The sequence below is a fragment of the Trametes versicolor genome, assembly GCF_000271585.1.
Source record: "Trametes versicolor FP-101664 SS1 unplaced genomic scaffold TRAVEscaffold_10, whole genome shotgun sequence".
Lineage (NCBI taxonomy): Eukaryota > Fungi > Basidiomycota > Agaricomycetes > Polyporales > Polyporaceae > Trametes > Trametes versicolor.
Window position 1 is genome coordinate 1,310,549 of NW_007360330.1, and position 19,113 is coordinate 1,329,661.

At 56.9% G+C, this 19,113-nt stretch overlaps 8 protein-coding genes and 1 non-coding gene across 9 annotated transcripts; 4 read left to right on the forward strand and 5 right to left on the reverse strand.

Annotated features, from left to right (window-relative positions):
• Window positions 1-281: 281 nt before the first annotated feature.
• Window positions 282-1,636, forward strand: TRAVEDRAFT_22823 (uncharacterized protein; the record flags this gene model as incomplete). Its single annotated transcript, XM_008043539.1, has 6 exons — window positions 282-410; window positions 501-687; window positions 780-951; window positions 1,019-1,134; window positions 1,212-1,474; window positions 1,535-1,636. The coding sequence occupies 6 exons, from the start codon at window positions 282-284 to the stop codon at window positions 1,634-1,636; spliced, it is 969 nt and encodes a 322-aa protein (XP_008041730.1).
• Window positions 1,637-2,181: 545 nt separating this feature from the next.
• On the reverse strand, window positions 2,182-2,705 carry TRAVEDRAFT_22824 (uncharacterized protein; the record flags this gene model as incomplete). The annotated part of the gene is made up of 2 exons (XM_008043540.1): window positions 2,182-2,430; window positions 2,490-2,705. 2 exons carry the CDS (start codon window positions 2,703-2,705, stop codon window positions 2,182-2,184), a joined length of 465 nt encoding a protein of 154 aa, XP_008041731.1.
• Window positions 2,706-3,510: 805 nt separating this feature from the next.
• Window positions 3,511-4,822, forward strand: TRAVEDRAFT_51149 (uncharacterized protein; the record flags this gene model as incomplete). The annotated part of the gene is made up of 6 exons (XM_008043814.1): window positions 3,511-3,642; window positions 3,732-3,918; window positions 3,971-4,142; window positions 4,216-4,325; window positions 4,393-4,655; window positions 4,721-4,822. 6 exons carry the CDS (start codon window positions 3,511-3,513, stop codon window positions 4,820-4,822), a joined length of 966 nt encoding a protein of 321 aa, XP_008042005.1.
• Window positions 4,823-5,002: 180 nt separating this feature from the next.
• Window positions 5,003-5,648, reverse strand: TRAVEDRAFT_51150 (uncharacterized protein; the record flags this gene model as incomplete). The annotated part of the gene is made up of 3 exons (XM_008043815.1): window positions 5,003-5,159; window positions 5,219-5,361; window positions 5,424-5,648. The coding sequence occupies 3 exons, from the start codon at window positions 5,646-5,648 to the stop codon at window positions 5,003-5,005; spliced, it is 525 nt and encodes a 174-aa protein (XP_008042006.1).
• Window positions 5,649-6,481: 833 nt separating this feature from the next.
• Window positions 6,482-7,420, reverse strand: TRAVEDRAFT_51151 (uncharacterized protein; the record flags this gene model as incomplete). Its single annotated transcript, XM_008043816.1, has 1 exon — window positions 6,482-7,420. The coding sequence occupies one exon, from the start codon at window positions 7,418-7,420 to the stop codon at window positions 6,482-6,484; it is 939 nt and encodes a 312-aa protein (XP_008042007.1).
• A 925-nt stretch (window positions 7,421-8,345) lies between these two features.
• TRAVEDRAFT_131098 (uncharacterized protein) lies at window positions 8,346-9,295 on the reverse strand (the record flags this gene model as incomplete). The annotated part of the gene is made up of 4 exons (XM_008044104.1): window positions 8,346-8,689; window positions 8,787-8,964; window positions 9,020-9,177; window positions 9,235-9,295. 4 exons carry the CDS (start codon window positions 9,293-9,295, stop codon window positions 8,346-8,348), a joined length of 741 nt encoding a protein of 246 aa, XP_008042295.1.
• A 2,562-nt stretch (window positions 9,296-11,857) lies between these two features.
• Window positions 11,858-13,474, reverse strand: TRAVEDRAFT_22828 (uncharacterized protein; the record flags this gene model as incomplete). The annotated part of the gene is made up of 3 exons (XM_008043541.1): window positions 11,858-12,258; window positions 12,333-12,501; window positions 12,767-13,474. 3 exons carry the CDS (start codon window positions 13,472-13,474, stop codon window positions 11,858-11,860), a joined length of 1,278 nt encoding a protein of 425 aa, XP_008041732.1.
• Window positions 13,475-16,544: 3,070 nt separating this feature from the next.
• On the forward strand, window positions 16,545-16,615 carry TRAVEDRAFT_t162. The gene has a single exon. It is a non-coding gene; the product is annotated as a tRNA-Gly (tRNA).
• Window positions 16,616-17,299: 684 nt separating this feature from the next.
• TRAVEDRAFT_153325 (DUF1769-domain-containing protein) lies at window positions 17,300-18,979 on the forward strand. Its single transcript, XM_008044105.1, has 4 exons — window positions 17,300-17,611; window positions 17,681-17,786; window positions 18,209-18,497; window positions 18,559-18,979. The coding sequence occupies exons 1-4, from the start codon at window positions 17,401-17,403 to the stop codon at window positions 18,838-18,840; spliced, it is 888 nt and encodes a 295-aa protein (XP_008042296.1). The 5' UTR covers window positions 17,300-17,400; the 3' UTR covers window positions 18,841-18,979.
• The last annotated feature ends 134 nt before the right edge of the window (window positions 18,980-19,113 follow it).

Below are 19,113 nucleotides of genomic sequence, written 5' to 3' on the forward strand. Positions count from 1 at the left end.
TACGCATGTCCGGTAGATCTGCAGCATTGCATGGGCATGTACGTCTTCCGGGAACGACCCTCCGCTAGTTGTAGTGTAAGGGCAGCATGCAAGGGGAGGGGAGGGCATCGCGGCCGAGGATATGCGCTCATGTGACCGCGCCCCAATCCGGCGCGCTCGCGTGTGCCTGCCTTTGGGCTTTTGGCTACACCGCGTACCACACGCGATGACGCCGCTTTGCACAACTTCTACCGCTACCCCATCTACTCTGCCGAACACTTGCACCTCAGACTCGCTATAACATGCTTCACCGCGGCTACGACGTCTGGATCAGCGATGCCGACGACCGCCGGATCCCCGAGTACAACATGGAGGTGGAGGGCGCGGACGGGAAGACGGTGGCATGCTACATACCCAGTGAAAGCGGCAAGGTGAGTAGCGAAGGCTCTACAGTATAGATACTGCTCTTGTACCACTCGTGTATCAACACTCTTGAAGCTGACGGGTAGCGGCGTCTGTAGCGCTTCATCATACACTGGAAGGACCACAACGGCCAGCATCATACCAGCTTCAAATGCCTCCTTGATGGCAAGTGGGCTGGAGCCAACACATGCAGGCCTAACAGCGGCGGAAGTCGTATCGGGTTGCGCACGACGACGAACAAGGACAGTTACAGCCCCTACCAATTCGCGGACCTCCGCACGACAGGTGAGTGTGTGACATCTAAAACAGAGCTGCAACCGCGGTACTAGTTCCTCGAACTCGTCCTTACTCTGGCACTGCTTAATCACCTGCAATAGAGGATGAAACTGCGCTCTGGGCTGCTGGCTCCCTGGAGAAACTTGGCACCATAGAGGTTCGCGCAGTGCGCATACACGCACACACACGGACCGTGCCGTTCAGGCCCTCCACCTTCCACAGCGTGGACGCGGTGCACGAACGCAGCAAGAAGCTCGGCGCGCACTGTGTAACGTGAGCTCTGGTACAGTGCCTATGGGGCGATGTCTCTTAGCTGACCGACGTTCCGCCTCTTCACCAGCCTCGGGGCGACGGTCTCTCATGGACATGGAAAGTCGGCTGAACAATGTTTCTCCACCCCTCTATACCCGCACGAGGGCTCGTACGCTACCTTTATCTTCCGATACAGGCCTACAGGTGCGTGATTTTCAATTGAGTGCACTAGGACTAGTAGGAGTACGGTGTCGCTGACTGGGACTTGAATTACGATATAGCGCTCCTTCAGGCGCAGGGAATCATCCCTCCCGCGGCACCCGCATCCGGCCAAGGCTTCGGTGCGGGAAAGGGCAAAGCACGCGCTCATTCCGACGAACTATCCATCTCCGGCCCGTCACACATCAAACCCGAGAAATCAAGAGGAAAGGACGAGGCGAAGGCGGAACCCGCCCGAGCCTCGGGCTTCAATTCAGGTCCAGGCGACCGCTCGGTGCTGTCGGACGTCATCGAGCTGTTCGACTCTGACTATGAAGAAGTAGATGTGAGTGTTCCTTGTCTCCAGTATGCTGAAGGTGCGTGTTTGTTCACAACGTTTCCTCAGCGCAAGCCTGTCATCCACCGATCTGGCGGGGCACGACGCGTAAAACCAGAACGCGTCGAGGCCGATCCGGACGACGTGATAGACCTGACGCTCGACGACTGAGGACTCGGTAAGTCGTGTACTCGCACCCCTTGTCGCAAAAGGAGGATGTTCTGCTGTATAGTTATTCGTAACCTGACGTTGCAGTTTCGTCATTGTATACCATGTTTACGGTCCAATCCGCATGCCTGGTGGGTAATTTCCCCCACATCTTTGTAAAAGTTACGGTTCAAAGGCTATGTCTCATAGCCCGCCCGTGATAACTAAGAAGCACGAGGACGACGGGTACAAACAGGAAAAGCGGGACAGTTTTCCGCCCTGATACTTGCTGTGAGCCAAACTCCGACATCTGGTGCTGAATATCATGCAAGGCTGTGACAATCTTCCTATGGTCTCTCTGTTGCGCACAGCGCCCCGCAATGAGCTCCCTCGTCTGATGAGATGTTCGCAGATGAGTTAAGGGCTTCGGATAAATGGAACGGAGAGGCCGCGACAGACCTGAAAGATCCTCAGCGCGTGCTTCAAGCTTTTCTTGTGTTCCACAAGGGCTTCATCGTGCTTGTCCTTACGCCAGAACCGGCGCCAGGCGGGCTTCCTCTCCAGACGCGTCATGGTGTTGACGATCTGCTGCATGCGCCTGCGCCAGACCGCACGCAGTTAGCTCCCGTCGCGACGACTGGCCGGGGCTGATTAGAGAGCATTTCCTGCACACACCATTCGAGTTCGGCGAGGTGGACCATGGTCTTCTCGTCCAGCTCTTCCTCCGGCATGTCGCTGGTCGCGTCCACCACGGCGGACACGACGGCCCTGGCTAGATTGGCCAGTTCCTTGCACTGCTTGTGGTTGCGCTTTACCCCCTGGGAAGATAGTGTCTTCAGTTAATGTTCAGATAAGCGAAAGAGTGAGTGGGGCTCACCTGCGCGCTCTGCAATGCTATGACTACGATCGACGAGATCGCCTGCACAAGGGGGATCGGGGATCCCACTGTCCCCGTAGTCTTGGCTGCCACGATGAAGGGGCCGAGGGGAATACGAGATATGCCTCTTCCCAGGCGGCGCATTTCCCTACCAAGCCAGGCGAGCCGCAACAGCTTTATCGAGACCTGACGAACTCGCGCCAGATGGGTAGACATGGCGTTAAGGGCTGCGACGAGATATTTCGCGCGTCCAATTATTGACACGGGTAGGTGAAACTTGAGAGAGGGTGAATAGGAGCACGCGGTGAAGACCTCTCACGGTGAGCCCGGGTATGGGTCTCTTAGCCTGCAAATACGGGCGGGGCGGGGCGGCCTCAATGACTTCGAGGAGAACTTAACCAGTGCTTCGTTATTGGGGACAGATATAGACGCTTCCAAGGGCTATTCACGTTGGCAGATAGGCACACCAGCTTGAGAGTTCATTGGATTAGAACCTGCTGATAATAAGTGATGCCTAGGGTTCCTTACCGCTGAGACCTTCTGCGCGACCACGCATTCGCGCTCTGCGCGTGTTATGATCGAGGATTAGTTGAAGCCAGACGCGCCCGCTCAACAAACCAAAGGCAGAGTTGTATCAATGGGCGCGGAGTGCAGGTCTCACAAAGCAACCGGTAAATATAGATTCAGTACTCGGTGCCCAAAAAGGTGACTCACGAGCTGGTCGGACAACTTTCGCATGGATGCATAGATATGTGTACAACATTCTGAGGTCCGGGTAACCCCTACCTCGTAATGCGTTGTGGTATGAGGTCAAGACGCAAAAGCGTAGGGCGAGCCCCAGGACTCAGAGTCACTCGGACGATCGCGGTCCCAATCTCGGCCTGGCGTGCGCTCATGTGACCGCGCCCACAGCTCGGCGCGCTGCCAGTCGCGTACTACTTGCGCCACCACTGCAGTACTTGCACCACTTCTCCTGTATTCCTTTCCTTCTGAACCACATCGAACTTGGTCTTTGCACAGTATGTTTCACCGCGACTACGACGTCTGGATCAGCGACGTCGACGGTCGCCGAATCCCCGAATACAACATGCAGATGGAGGGCGCGGACGGGTTGAAGACCGTGACGTGTTACATACCCAGCGAGAGCGGAAAAGTGAGTGGAATGGTACTTGTAGATATCCTTTTGCTGTACTACCTATATGCCATCGCTTACGGAGGCTGACGGACGAGGCCTGTTTGTAGCGTTTCATCATTAACTGGAAGGATCACGGCAGCCCACATCACACAAGCTTCAAATGCTACCTTGACAGCAAGCTGGCTGGTAGAACTACATGCAGACCTAATGGTAGCGGGCATCGCATCGGATTGCGCACGACGATGGACAAGGCGAGCTACAGTCCCTACCAGTTCGCAGACCTCCGTACAACAGGTGCGTAGTGCTTCGAGTATCGCTGTATTCCCTTCATCGAACACGAGAACAGACGACGAAACTGCGCTATGGGTAGCGGGGTCTCTAGAAAAGCTGGGCACTATCGAGGTCCACGCAGTGCGCATCCACGCACACAAGCGTGCCGTACCATTTAAACCGTATGGCTTTCAAAGCGTGGATGCGGTTCATGAGCGCAGCAAGAAGCTTGGCGCTCACTGCGTAACGTGAGTGGACTGTCGTAGACCGCACCTGCAGTGCTTAGTGACGTTATACTAACGGACGGCATGTATCTACCAGCCTTGGTGGACCGGTCTCTCACGGCAAGTCGTCTGGACATTATGATGTCACGCCGATATATCCGCACGAGGGTCCATACGCGACCTTCGTTTTCCGTTACAGGCCTCCAGGTGCGTGCTTCTTGACTCGTTCGCGCTGAGGGTTGTTCCGTTCACTAACGTGTATGTGACGGTATAGCTCTCCTTCAGGCGCAGGGAATTAACCCTCCCGCGGCACCCGCATTTGGCCGAAACTTCGGCACAGGAAAGGGCAAAGGACGCGCCCATTCCGTCGAACTTTTCATCTCTGGTCCGTCGCGCATCAAACCCGAGAAATCAAGAGGAAGGGGTGGCGGGAAGGCGGGGCCCAGTCATGCCTCGGGTTCAAATTCAGGTCCAGGCGACCAATCAGTGCAGTCAGACGTTATCGAGCTGTTCGATTCTGACTATGAAGAAGTAGACGTGAGTGCTTATTGTATTGTATCTAGGTTTATGCAAGGCGCGTCCAAGCTGACGCAACCTCACAGCGCAAGCCCATCATCCATCGGTCGGGCATGACACGACCCATAAAACCCGAACGCGTTAAGGCCGATTCCGGCGACGTGATAGACCTGACGCTCGATGATTAAGGGCTTGGTACGTTTCACATGCAAATCCCTCATCGCAAGCGGAGCATGTTCTACTGTACGGCTGTTGGTGACCTGATATTGCAGTTTCGTCATTGTATACCACGTTTACGCTTGACTGGACATGCCTCTTCGTCCGTCGGATACCCCCGTAGGGGAGTTGATGCATCGGAAAGATCTGGTCTAGAGGTGGGGACAAACCTGAAAAATCCTCAGCGCGTGCTCCAAACTCTTCTTGTGTTCGATGAGAGCGTCATCGTGCTTGTCCTTGCGCCAGAAACGACGCCACGTTGGCTTTCTCTCCAAGCGCGTCATGGTGTTGACGATCTGCTCCATGCGCCTGCGAGAGGACCTTAGCTCCGGGTGAATAAAACCGATGACAAGGTTTTCTGGACACACCATTCGAGCTCGGCCAGGTGAAGCAGGAACTTCTCGTCCAGCTCTTCTTCCTGCACGTCATTAGTCGCTTCCACTACGGCGGACGTGACGCTTTCAGCCAGACAAGCGAGCTCCTTACACTCCTTGCGATTCCGCCCTACCACCTGAAGCACATACACGTTGAGTACAAAGTCTGAGCGAGGCTGAAGAGGCAACCTAGACTCACTTGTGCGCGTTGCAGCAGTGTTATGGTGACTGACGAGATCCCCTGAACGAGAGGGAAAGAGGACCCCACATTGCCCGCGGTTTCGACTACCGTGATGACAGGGGCGATGGGGATACGGGATATGCCTCTTCCTAGATAGCGTATCCCTCTACCGAGCCAGACGGGGCGAAGCTTTGCGGGCAACGTCTTCGAGACCTGACGGAGTTGTGCGAGGCGGCGAGGCATAGTGTTGAGTGAGTGGTGTATCGATAGTTGTCCGTCCTGGTAGGCGGAAATCGAGAGAGGGTAAGCAGGGGCACGTCTGCGTTTGCGAGGTCGGCCGGACGTGCTGCCTCGCGGTGGACCCGAATACAGGTATCACAGCCTGAAAACCGCAATGTCAGACAGACTGCGGCGGGCGCATGAACACTGAGGCAATGCATGGGCGTTACAGACCTCGAGAAGATGTTCATTTCCCGGACTCTTGACAGATACCAATAGAGGGTGTTCCTCGGGGCCTGGCACCTCGGCCAACCTACGAAGACGGCCCGCGTGCAAGGTAGTTTACCAACATCTCGCCTACGTACGGTCTGAAACGTCAAGAAAAACTACGGCGGGAACGTAGTTTCAGTCAATGTGCAAAGAGAAGTTTCTTAGGGAGGTCGATGAGCAAGGGCTGTGACAAACAGCATGCACCGAATCCAAGTCGACGATGGACGTACGCAGATGAGTGCAAACCACCTCCGGGCTGTAGCGCTGCCAGTGCAGTGAGGGCGTGGGAATTCTACCCCGATTAGATCCTCGCTCACCAATTCGGAGTCTTTCGGAGTCGGCCTCAAAGTACTGGCTCTCTTTCTGCTCCTACAGGCCTAACACCCGAGTGCGGGATGGAACACAACCTCGTCCGCATAGTGCGCAAGGGTAACATCAAGACGTGTGGGAGACTGTTTTTCCTTCCAAGACATGCGCCACTGGCTTTCCACGTTTTCTGGTCGGCCCACTTCATATAGTACTAGTAAGTACTATGCTTCGCCGAGCAGCCGCCTTTACAGTCCAAACATACTACAAATTGACAGCACTCAGAAGGTAAAAGTACATCTTAGCCCGCAATGGTCGCTCCAAGGGATCTCCAGGGACTCCTCGCCCGGTCTAGGCACCTCAATAAAACCAGGACGCAGCACTTCTATCTCCTCCGCCTCCAAGCCCACCATCGCAACCTTGTCCAACCTGCCCGGCCGTCGCACTGCGCCAACACCCCAAGTTCCGCCATCAGGGTCTGCGCTCCCGCGCAACGCGACCCACGCATCGACCAGTCCGTTCTTGTCGACGAGAGCGTCGTCCTCGCGGCTGATCGCGTTGAAATCGCCCGCGATGATACCACCGTCGCACCCCGGCTCGCGCAGGACGGCGGACAGTATCTCCAGCTGTTGGGTGCGGTAGTGCAGTGTGTCCCAGAGCGAGTCGAGGTGCACGTTGATCAGATGGAGGATCGTGCCCCGCGCGCCTGGGTGGACGACCTCCACGCACAGGGCATCCCGCCGGTACTTGCTCGGGAGTGGCATACGCGAGACGCGTCCGAGCATGATCTTGTCCCGGCCGTCGACCCCAGTAGAAGGTTCTTGTGGCGGCTCCAATCCCGATGCGAAGCGCGCGTTGGACAACAACGTCATGGTCGCAAAGGGCACGTTTTCAAACGCCGTTTCCTCCTCAGCGTCGGTTGCCAGGAAGGCTGTACGCACGCGCGCATCTTGCAAGAGAGCGACACGGACGTCGCGCGTGACTTCTTGGAGAAAGACGACATCGGAAGGTTTCGGAGCCTCGAGGATGTGGCCAAGGATGAGCTTGGCGCGTGAGATGGGTCGTGAGGAGAATGCGTCCATGTTCCATGTTGTGAGAGCAAGCCTTTGAGGCGATTGGCTCTGCGGCACCGCGCTTCGTGCAGACTGAGATATGACTGTCCACCTTCGAGTGGAGGGGTTGAAAGCAGAAAGGGCACGCCAGATTCTGTTGGCGGACATCGTGGTGTGTATGTAGGTTAGCAGCACTCCTGGCGTCCTAGGGAGGACCGGGTCAAGGCGGAACTCGCCCTCGGGACAAGTGAGCGTGCAATTAATATCGATCCTCGAGTCGTCCGAGAACTCCGAATGTGAAGAGGTGAACGTAAGTGCTTCATCTAGCGAAGAGGCTCATCGAAGTGCGTGTTATGCTCACACGCAAGGCTGTCCTCCATCGGCCGCATGCATTCGGTGAGGCGCAGCGAGGCAAGCCGAAACATGTGGAGACCGGCTGTCTTTGAAGCTGGAGGTCTGACTACATCACAGACCCTACTCGGGATGGTTGAAGACTCAGGATACACACTGCATGAAACTCGGGCCTTATATACCGTTTACACAAGGAAAGCAATTTAAGAGTTGGAGAAGCGCGTGGGGCGCGGCGTACCGCATACACAGGCAAGTATCATCACGTCGTGCTCACTTTGTAAGCTTCGAGTGTCGATGGTCCCAACGGCAAGACGAACGAATTGTCAGAGTGCACCGATAACCAGGAGGCTGCAGAATAAATCTCCTACATCGTTCCACCTCTCCTTCTCCTAATTCCGAACTCGATGGGCACACCGCGATGGCGAGATCGTGCTGTTCGAAGTAATCGCCCAAAGCCTTCATCTCCGAGTACTCTGGGTCTACTTGAGTATGGGCCCGCTCTCCTGTACAGCCACGAGCGAGTGCGTCCTGGGCGCGAATCGACGGACACGCGTCATCCAACGACTCCACGCTGACCTGCGCGTGCGTCGGGGCGACAAAGCTCGATATTGTGCGCGGCGTGAACTCGCTCGAGATGCCCAGCGCGACGCGGATGACGATGAGCGTCGGCGCGATGCCCTAGCGTGTCTCCGTTAACATTCGCCCATCGTTGCAAAGAGAGGTGAGAAGGAAGGGGGCTTACTTAAATCTGCACGGCCATGACGGCCACGACACCCTGCGCAGGGTGCCCCAGCGCAAAGAGTACGACGAGCACGAGCTGCGCCACAAGGTAGAGTAGGCCGCTCTCGACAACGATGGCCATCACATGGTGCGCGGCGCGTACGGTGCCCCCGATGTGCCCGCGGCAGCGTTCGTCCGGCGCGTGCACAGTGTGCCAAAGACGCGAGACGAGAAGTGCGGTTGTGAGCACGTTCGTCGCGAGCGGGAGTGTGTATCCCGCTAGTCCAAGCTGAACAAACCCTGCGGGGGCGAAGGGTGCGGACGGGTCGAGCGTGAGGACGAGGTACATAAGTGTTATGATGCATGCTGCGGTACGATCGGGGTAAGGTCGGGGGAGTTACGAAGGAGATGAGAGAAAGGAGGTTCAGTAGGAGCACGAGCTAGATTGCTTGCGTCGACTCACATAAGCCGGTGATTGCGGTGAGGAAAGGCAAGAAAATCACCCAGTATTTTCTGTCCCAGATGACCCAGCAGCGGTAAAGCATAATGAAGTCTCCAAGAACGTCGCAGACGGAGATGAGAATATCGGCGCCAACGAGCTGCGTCGTTTTGCTGGCATAGTCTTCGATGCCTATGTCCCGCTGTATAGTTCCTTCAGCTTCAATCCAAACACAGTGCACGAGCGAGGTGACGTACGAGAGTAGTCACGAAATGGTAGAACTCAAGCACAAAGTGAGAGGTACACGAAGCGAACAGTGCACAGCTGAGAGCGAGGATCGGCGCGTTTAAGCCACGCGTCGGGGCCCGGCGGACAAGCAAGATCACAGAAACGGAGAAAAGTGCCAAGTAGAACCCTGCGCGGGCCACATGGTCAGCTGCATACCATGGTTAACAGGGTCAAAAAAACGCACCCCAGAGGACGGCTTCAGAAGCGAAGCCTACGAGGGCAGCGAGGTCGTTCGAGAGAACCATGTTGATAGGAAGCTGAACAGAGTCGAACCGTGTACGAGGTAGATGTAACAAATGAGTGGGAGAACGGGGGCGGGGGCTCTTACCGCCTAGTAGTTATATATTATACATAGTGCAGTGCCCCGCCATGGGGGCGAACAACAACTGGAAGACGACGCGCAGGACAGGTGCGAATCTGATTGACCGCGATGGCACTGAATCCGGGGACCAAGGGGCGTGCGCTGAGCTCGAGGGTATAAACGGTTGTGCAGGTGCCCTATTACGAATGTGGCGGACAGAGAAGGCCGAACGTCCGGACCACGAAGTGTCACGGTGTCTGGCAGCTCGTTGTCTGTGTCAATATATCAACTTTCACCACATCTAATTCATCCGCACGTGTGGCGCTATGGAAGAAGCCGAGCACAGTCAGCATACAGGGAAGCTAGTTGGCCCGGGTAAACGCAAGTGGCATCGACAATAATTTGCTGAACACACCCTTCGAGTTGGGCGCAGTAGCGAGAGGTCTTCTCGCGTAGCTTTTTTGCTCGCATGTCTCTCACGGAAGCGTTGACCACGACGGGTACAATGATTGCGGCCAGACAAGTCTCCTGCACTCCTTGCGAATCCGCGCCACTTCCTGGGGGATGTATGGTTTGAGCAACAAGATTAGGCGTAGCTGGAGCCGGCTCACCTTCACGCGTTTCAGCACTGCGAATGCGATCCGGCATGTTACACGGAGCCTGAGGGATCCATTGATCCCGCCTTGCCCGTAGTTTGACCGCCACCACAACGGGGCCGAGGGGAATACGGGATATGCCTCTGCCAATAATGCGCATAGCTTTACCTGATTACCAGGATCGAGTCGTCTTGGTCAGATTTACGCACCCGAGGGAGTGGAGCTTGTCTCCCCTAGGCAGACGATATATGTGAGCACACATATACGTCTGCTTTCAAACGCGCCCTCCACACTGGAGGGTCCCCATTCTTCGGAGTTGGACGATGCCGAGTGATCCGGATGCCCAAACTGAGTAAGGCCGCATTGGGAAGGCCGTATATGGCTATTCTCAGAAAGGCATGATTCGGCGCTACTGACTTCGCCTCTCAGCGCTCTCCTGCTGTCTTGAAGTCGCTCGTCCGCGTGAAGGTCAAACCGCAGCGGGGCTCAGGAAAACCTTTGAAATAGGCTGTGTATAACGGCAAGACACTACAACCAAAAGCTGAGGATACGCTTACGCGTACCGAATGTCATACGAGGTTTTTGCTGCATTTGAGTGACCTCGAGCTCTTTTCGCAGAATTGCGACAAGCTACTCCTCCTGTGGCAGTTTAGCTACGCCGATTTACCTTTAAAAGATCACCCAGTTGCTGCAAATCTTTTCTGTGCCCTTGCGGCTGCTCCGCGCGTGGCCATGGTCGTCAGGCGGCTGCGATATTTCAGGCTCGTGGGTGTAAGTCCTGATACGTACTGGATGAGCCTCGATTGGACGCTCGCCGTGTCGCTATACAGATATTTCAATCAAGGTGACGACATACGCCGTAAGTAGCTCCAAGGAGACGTACAGGCTCGCTCCTCCAAGGGAAATTTGAGAGCACAGCGCTGGAATCCTTACCCTCTGGTGGTCGAGTTGCTATGTAAGTATGACAAAAAAACACCATGGTATATGTTTTACTAATCCTATCGATTTCTTTGGTGAACACCCTGCGTGCAAAGTTGTGCATAACGTGGCGGAGGTGCCAAAACCGTAAGTAATAACGGTGTGGCGCGAGAACACGCGAGCGCGACACGTCAAGTGTGCCTGGTGTATAGATCTTGACGCGTTGTCGGAGATCAACTTTCTGCTGACAAATCCTAAAGTGGGACCCTCCAGTGTCGAGGCCCAAACGCAAGCAGACTAGAGTGGAGCAGTGTTTGAAACCTGCCAATGGCGGTGGTCGTTCTCCTGCGCCTTATCTGGTCCTCTGTCGGCCAGATGCGTTCGACAAGCTGTTCTGAGGGGCGAATGGTAGGTCTACAGGCGAATCCAATGAGTCACAGTATGAAGTCTGCCAGGGTCTGCACCCATAGAGCCTGAGGGTGACGCGGCCAGTTGACTCGGTGCGGGCACGTAATTTCTCTCATACTCTAGTGAAGCACGATGGCCGAGTTTGAGGTGTGCATTGAGATGCAGATGAGCTGGATGAGCGGCATAATATCATCGCCTCCTGTGGCGCTGTCAGTGCGAACGAGCGTGAGAACTTGTCGTAAATCGTCGCGTCACCTCCCTCGGCGCAAGTGACCGCCGCACTCCAAAGAATTACACCGAACACAGCTACCCGCAGCGGCCTTGACCGACTACGCTACTACAATAAATTAGCACAAAAAATGCCTGGTGGTATACCTACGTACGTAAAGCAACAGTTGGCGCCGAACACGAATAATGAAGGAAACAAAGAAAGCAACTGTAGATGCGAATGAGGTGTGCAAGTCCGTGACGCCGGTGAACCAATGAAAGTATGGACAACAGAGCCGAGTATAGACATGGGCATGACATGCGACATAGCGGGTGTGGTCCTGGACATGTGGGAAAAATGGGTGGCACGGGCGATGCTACAGCGCCAACAGCGCGCCCAGCAGCAGCGCCGCGCCGCCCGCCGCCATGGCAGACGCCATCCGCGTCGCGCCCGCCCGCGCGCCGCTCGTGTCCGCCTGCGCGAGGTTGGCGACGAACTGCGCGCCGCACGCGCTGTTCACCGTCTGCGCCGCGGCGGGGTACGTCTTCTGCAGCGCGGTGAGGTTCGCGCCGTCCGCGGCGAACGTGCGCATCACCGTCTGCACACAGGATGTGCAGCTTGGCACGGTCGTGTTCGGGAGGCGCAGCCCGAGCGCGAGTTGGTAGAGGTACAGGTCTGACGGGTGTGTGCTCTGTGCGGCGTCAACATAGCAGTACGTGTTCGTCGCAGTGTTGATCTGGCACGCCGCCGCGCGCATGACTGCGTACGCCTCGAGGCCTGTGGGAGTGGGCGCGACAGCACTGTAAGTACACATGTTCACGCTATAGTTAGAATGGGGGGCGGCGACTCACCGGCGACGGCGTCCTGCACGATCGGGTTGTTCGCGGAGATGTCGCCCTTACATTGCGTTTGTATGTTGTTCGCGAACCAGCCCATGTTCGCTACGCACTGGTCTGCGCTGGGATCGGTGTTGCACGTGCCCCATATAATGGTGTTCAGAAGGGAGATGTTCCGCTGGCTCTGCTTCGATCATAATCCAGGGCGCGTTAGCTTCCTTTCTCCACATCATCAGACGGCCCCACTCCAAGGTACAGTACCTAACGGGGACACCGCAGGACCGACGGGGAACCCACGCGAGGCAGTGGAAAGAAGTATTCCGCGTTCACGCGCGGGCCCCGATGCGGCGCGGCAGGCACCCCCAGACAAACGCAGACGGTGCGAGGGTGTCCACGCACAGAGGCAGAGAGAGCGATAACCAGGACGAGAAGAGCTTGAATAGACTCACTGTGATAAACGCATTCGAATCCGAGACGAGCAGCGAGAACGGGCGGCACGTGCGGAACGGCAGCCCTTGCGTCATGTTCGTGAAGAACGTCTGGCACCCCACCGTCGTAAAGTTCGTCGACAGCGAGTCGTCAAATGGCTGTGGGAACGGCGCGGGCAGCTGAGGCGCCGTCGAGGGCACCTGCGTGCTGCTCGAGCTCGTACCAGTAGGGGCCGCGGACGCCGAGGGCAACGCTGACAAGGTCGAAAATGACGCCGTAGAGGCAGTAACGTCGATAGTCGTCGCCGCGTCCACTGGCTGTGGGTGCCGTTTGTGTGGCTGCCAGGACTTCCCCGACTCAGCCAGACTTTGCCAGTTTGACCGCGGCCGGAGCGCGTCGAAGATCGCGGGGTGGGTGAGGTACCGCGTGGACAGACCTATGAGTACCAATACGAGGGGAATGAGGACGACCGCCCATTTTGTCCTCCGCCCGGTACGCTTCTTGTGCAGCAGCGCGTACGTGTAGGGGTCCTCCTTTGGCGAGAGCGGGGTGTCGTTTACGTCGTGAGGCGGGCGCTCGGGCGAGGAGCTGCCTGTGCGGGAGCAGTGCGGGCGCAGGAATGGGTCGTCCGTGACATCAAGTGCGCGCAGGGGCTTGGAGGCTGACTCTGCCGCAGGTGCGGGGTGTTGCACGCGGCGGGGCTCGGGCGACGGCGGTGGCGTGAACATGCGGCAGAGGCGGGGTATCGAAAGAATGAACGTGGGTGTGGAAGGAGTGACGAGCGGGCGCGGGGTGCTGCGAGGAAGACGTCCTCTGGAGAAATGTGCAGAGGCGCTGCGACGGGCTCTTGGACGAGGGGCGGCAGTGCTGTTTCGGTCGGAACAGATGAAATTGTTAGGAACGCGATCGCAAACTGAGGAACCAGATGGGGCGCCCTATTTGGAGAGGGTAGGACTGTGGATAGACGAACCTTGAGCTTAGGGTATCAAGTGGCGCGAACGGCCGTCAGGTCAACGAATGTCGACGATACACGGCTGAGGTGGCAGAGGGCGAAGACAAGGTGGGGGCCACCGACGACGGTCGGAAAGACGTCGAGCAAGGCCTCTCCAGCTCAGGCACATTCTTTCCCAAAAGTGATCGACGCCCTGGCCGGCCCTGGCCCAGACCCGCGGGCGCTCGCCGCGGTGTGTGAGCGTGTGTATCAGCCACCTCCCATCAGTCCCCGCGGAGAGCGAGCCAATCCGACTTGTGCTTTGCATCTTTGCGAGTTCGTCATCGAGGTCCTGTGTTGACGCCGCAAGACCACTGGCATCAATAGCCTTGCCAGATGTTCGCGTGTCTGACATAACTTAGCCTTCGGGCGGGCGCTTGTGGTGTCGCTATATCAAGAGTACTCAGGGGTTTGCGGCAGAGTCAGAGAAGCCCAGCGTTCTCACCAAGGAAAAGGCGAGCAACGCGCGAACGCTACGTTGACCCTTGTCCGTTTTGCCTTGGAAACAGTGTCGCTAATAGACTTGTGTAAAGGCTCCGTGCTGTCAACGTCAATATTGTGCGAAGCATCGAGCCACGTGGTCATTGAGAGCATGGCGAACGGAGAATACATGCGTGTGTATCCTCGCAGGGCAACGCAGCACGACTTGATGCGTATGGACTATAGCCCGTCTTGGCATCTGTTCGCCAGACAATATATATTGGGGACCGCGGGCGGTTGTGTAGGCGGGTGCGAAGTCCGTTCGGCGTTGACGGGGCATGAACCGGGCTTTGGGGCGTTCATGAATCGCCGCCGTCGTCACGTTGGGATGCGTTTGACAAGGTGACAGTCAAAGCTCAGCCAAAGTTGTTGCCATAGTTGCCATAGGAGAGCGCAGCCCCAGGGAAGCTCTTAGACAGAGTCAGGCCTAGGGTTCAGTAGTCCAGGACGAATGGACGGAGGCGAAGACTAGCCGAGGCCCATGAGGACAAGTACTGTGAAGGAAGACACAGAGAGGTTCTGTCATGTAGGGAAGCCATCGTAATGTTGAGAAACATTCCAACAGCCCAGTTGCCTAAGGCGGCGTACTTGGAGACAAGGCAAGTGGAGATGAGCCTGGGGGAGTGCTGAGAGGAACGAGGGATCCATCTCGAGTGTCTAGATACGCCTCTAGGAATGTAGACGGTGATGGACGAAGAGTGGGTAGAGTCTTCTACGGTGCCGACTCGGCGTGGGTCCGACTGCGGGGCGGTCACGGACAATCGTCGCCCCAGCATGCAAGGCACGTTGTGCAGGATAGCAGTTGCGGCGAGCATCGTATATCCAGATTGTTGTCATAGCGTTGAGAGCTCGCCGGGCCACAGTACAAGAGGAGCTCTTCGATGGAGTACCATGCATCCCAATCGAGCAGGAGCAGAGTTCAGCTATATACTATGACACGGCAGATGGTATTGTGCATCATACCTGATGTTCCGTCCCTTCAGCTGACCTTCCAGCGTCGAGTTGTGGTGTAACGTTCTTCCAGGTTCGATACAAACGCAGAGAAAGAGGTTTTCATGTCGCGCGCGAGGAGGTCCCTGATCGGTGTTGAGGTGGACAGAGAGCGAGTCTATACCAGGGTAGTTAGGGTAAGATGCGGAAGGGACTCCCGAAACTTACTACTTTGACGTGTGGGGTGAAATGGAGACAGCGAAACTTACTATTCTGCCCTCATGTGGGGGTGCGCGTTTGCTCACCTCGCGCTACCAGTCTCCCGCGCGTGTCGCGTCGCGCTTTGCTAACATGCATGCAGCGATGCGCCATGCTGCCATGACGCGTTCTCATGCATCGCGACCGCGCGGGAGTGACTGGTTGCGGTCGCGCACGAGCACCCGCGACCGTGGCTGGGGAGGAGGTGCCGGCTACGGCACTTGGGGGTAGAATGAAAAGTTTCGCTATCCCTGTTTCACCCGCTTGTGGAAATAGTAAGATTCGGAAGTCTTTCCGAATCTTATCCTTACCACTTTGGTCGCTCCCCACAGAGAGCTCCGGGCGCGCGCGTGGCTGGCGAGAATGTGGCCCCGAGCTACAGCGACTGCGGCGGGTGTGGATCAGCACACAAAGAGACACGCAGAAGCTCAGAGACAGAAGGCTTCGCGCGCGAGTAAGGCAGGGTGGATAGCGGTGCAGGAGGTGGGAACCAGTGCCGCAGGCGAAGTCGCGGAAGGTTTTCGTCATGCGCAGCAGCACTCCCAGTGCAGAGACGAAATCCGCAGTTCCAGGGCCCCAGGAGTGTTCAGGCTCCAAGTGCAGGTCCAGAATATCTTGTTTCGACGCTGAGCGCAGCGGCCTTGCGAAGCGTTGAACTTGAAGTCTGGAGCTTGTTTGTGCAAGGCCAGAAAGTTGAACCCCGTTGGTCTAGAGAGCTCGCAGCAGGGCATTCATGAAGGTATATGCCTAGAGTAGATGGAATCAGAGACACGAGCGATCTTTTGAAGTAAAGCCATAGTAACCTGTGACTAAATGCGCCGCCGTTCGTAGTACCGAAGACGGCGAGCCCACTGCAATCCATGACGTCACCGGCAGAAGGTAGACTCGTTCGTCCCAAAAGCAACGATAACTGGATGTTGTGGCAATGGTTGTCCTGCAGAAAAAAGGCTGTGAGTTTCAGTGTCCAGCGCACGCGGTAAGGGAGTGGCAAGAGGAAGAGTTGCTCATTGCAAGGCCGAGAAAGATGTCTGTCAATTCGTGGTCGCGTTGTTGTGCCTTATGTACGCGCGGAAGCCGGTGATTGCATCAAAGATAACTCCACACAAATAATATCGGTATCTTTCCTCGATTGTCTCAAGGCATTAATGGGGTAGTGGTAACCTGGGTCGTTGCCATCGACCCGCCGGGGGTTCGATTCCCCCTTAATGCAGGAACTTGTTCGACGCCACTCATTTTGTTGCGGGCAGACAAGGAACGACTCCAAATGACAGGCATGTATTGTACATACATGTGCGGTAGTACTTAAGGACTTCCGAACGAGTCTCGAGAACCCTCGGCGTGTCCGTACCCGAATTCCACGCTTCATGGAATTCAGTAAGTTTGTGTAACTGCACCACAGTCAGTACGATGTACTGGTATCATTGGCGGTGGCTGCGAACGCGAGGGTCATGTAAATATAGCGACCCATGGGAGCTGGTCAAGAGCACCGCCGGCTGTCCACAAAATCCCGTATCAGTCTTGTCTGACCGTTGCATGAACGAGACGGCCCGCGCGCAGCACCCAATAGGAGGCCTGTTTCTCACTGCGCGCTGTCCCGCGCTGCTGCGGGCCGTGTGAGGCGTCGAGAACGGTGAGATTTTGAGACGTTCCGGAGGCCGTGCTGGGCCGTTCACGCAGGAGAGTGACCCAGGCCTTCCCAAACGGGGAGGCGGTGGCGGGAGGGGAAGATCGAGGAGGGAAAGTGACGTAAGGTTTGGGAGGCGCTTGGAGGCGCCGCGCAGGGACATCGTCTCGAGGTGGCGCGATATTCCTTTTCTTAAACCACTCCGTGCGAGCGTAGCCGGCCTACCTCCCTCTCCGTTCCCCTCTCCTGTTCCGCTGCAGATCCCTCGCTACGCGCCTTATACCACCCCGAACGCATCGTTATACCCCCTGCCGTGACATACAGAATAGGACACCACCATCACACCAGCACCGCCATCGTAATTGCCAAACATGCCCCACCTCCGCGTTCTCGCTGGTCCGTCCGAGACCGCGCTTGTCCCGCTGAAGGTGAACTCCGGCGTTCCGGTCAAGATATCCTCCGACGCGTTCGAGGGCGAAGTCGCGGTCTTTATCAAGGGCCTCTCGGACGCCGAGGGCGGCAAAGAGGACAGTGACTACTTCCGCAAGCGAAGCGGTGTTACCTGGAGTATCCAAGTGCAAGGTACGCGCTCCGCATGACCGTGGTACTCGTCGCGCGTGTGGCAGGGCACTCACGCGTAGATTAACGTAGGCCGATTCCTTCGCGAATACAGCGCGGACGACCTCCTCTTCGGCAATGTCTTCGAGCGGCCATTCAAATTGCCGTGGGGATTCGGCGCGGCTCTCAAATTCATGCAGTACGTCCTTGTCGTATCCTGTCAGAGTTCGCCGACCTCGGAGCGAAATTACGTTGAAGTCGGCGCGTGGTGGTTGGTGCAGTGGGCGTACGGGATGTTCTGACGAACAGCAAACTCAATGCGGATACGCTTCGTCTCATCCCTCGCGTGTCAGCCCTCCAGCGTCCTCTAGTCATTGCCACTGAGCGTACTCCGAACTAGGGTCGTTCAGTGGTAAATGCCTTAACGACCACCATTGCCGCGCCGGGGATTCCGGAAGTCATGAACTGGATTTCTGTCACGCAACATGTTCCGGATCGGAACAACGTGATGATAGAGTCCTGGATGTCCTCTGTCGCTCCCATGCGGAGTGCACGCTCGCGAATACTTCTTATGTCTCTATCCATTGCGGTCAAGATACACGCTGACCCTTCCGCTATCAGCTTCGTAGACCCTACCTTGGAGCACGACCTGGCGTCACGCAGCAAGCCCTGGGCGCTCTCCCCCCTCGTCGCGACGATGCCGTACTTCCGTTCACAACGCAGCACCCCGGGCACGCCTGCTCCGCAATTTCCGCCTAAAGAGCCACTGAGCGACGACGCGTCGCAACTCCGCACGACGTCCGCGTCCACGTCCAGCCCGGGAGGCGGGAAGCTCAAAGGCAGCCCGTCCAAGCGCCGTGGATACTTCGCGAACGCGCTGCGTCGGCAAGAGGTTGTCTTTGGTCCAGAGGTGCGTCCTCTTTCTCGTCTTCTATCTGGATATCCGCTAAAAGACATCTGGCGTCTGATAGGACATCGTAACCACGGACTTCTGCTACGACTTCCTGCAGTTCAGCCATAGTGGGATCGCGCTGCGCCTCCCAGGCGGCATCACCATTGACGTGATGAAGTACTGGGACGGCCAGCCGGTGCGCTTCGTGTGCTGCGAGCGCGTGAAGAAGGGCGAGCGCGCCGATAAGCCATGGGGCCGCATCCTGTGGTGCGTTGTGATCGAGCCGGCGGAGGGCGATGCAGTGCCGGTGTACGAGAAGGGGAGCGCGAGCAGCAGCGGGAGCGGGAGCGACGTTGATTGAGTGCGCTCATCGCGGCTTGGGGTTTGTGTATGATAGTTTCGGGGTTCGGTGGACAATATTCTGGATATTCTCTTGTGTAGCATAGTAGACTCTTGGTTATATACGGCGCAAAGCGCGCCGTCGAGCTCTCCACATCCGCACCTCCCAGGGCTGACAGTGACAGCGACAGATATATGCGCCCATGTGACCGTGGCGCAGCGCGTGCGTATTCCAGGCAGCCTGGGACTCCGGAGTTCCGAATGCTGGGAGCCGGCCAGAACAAACGCCACACAG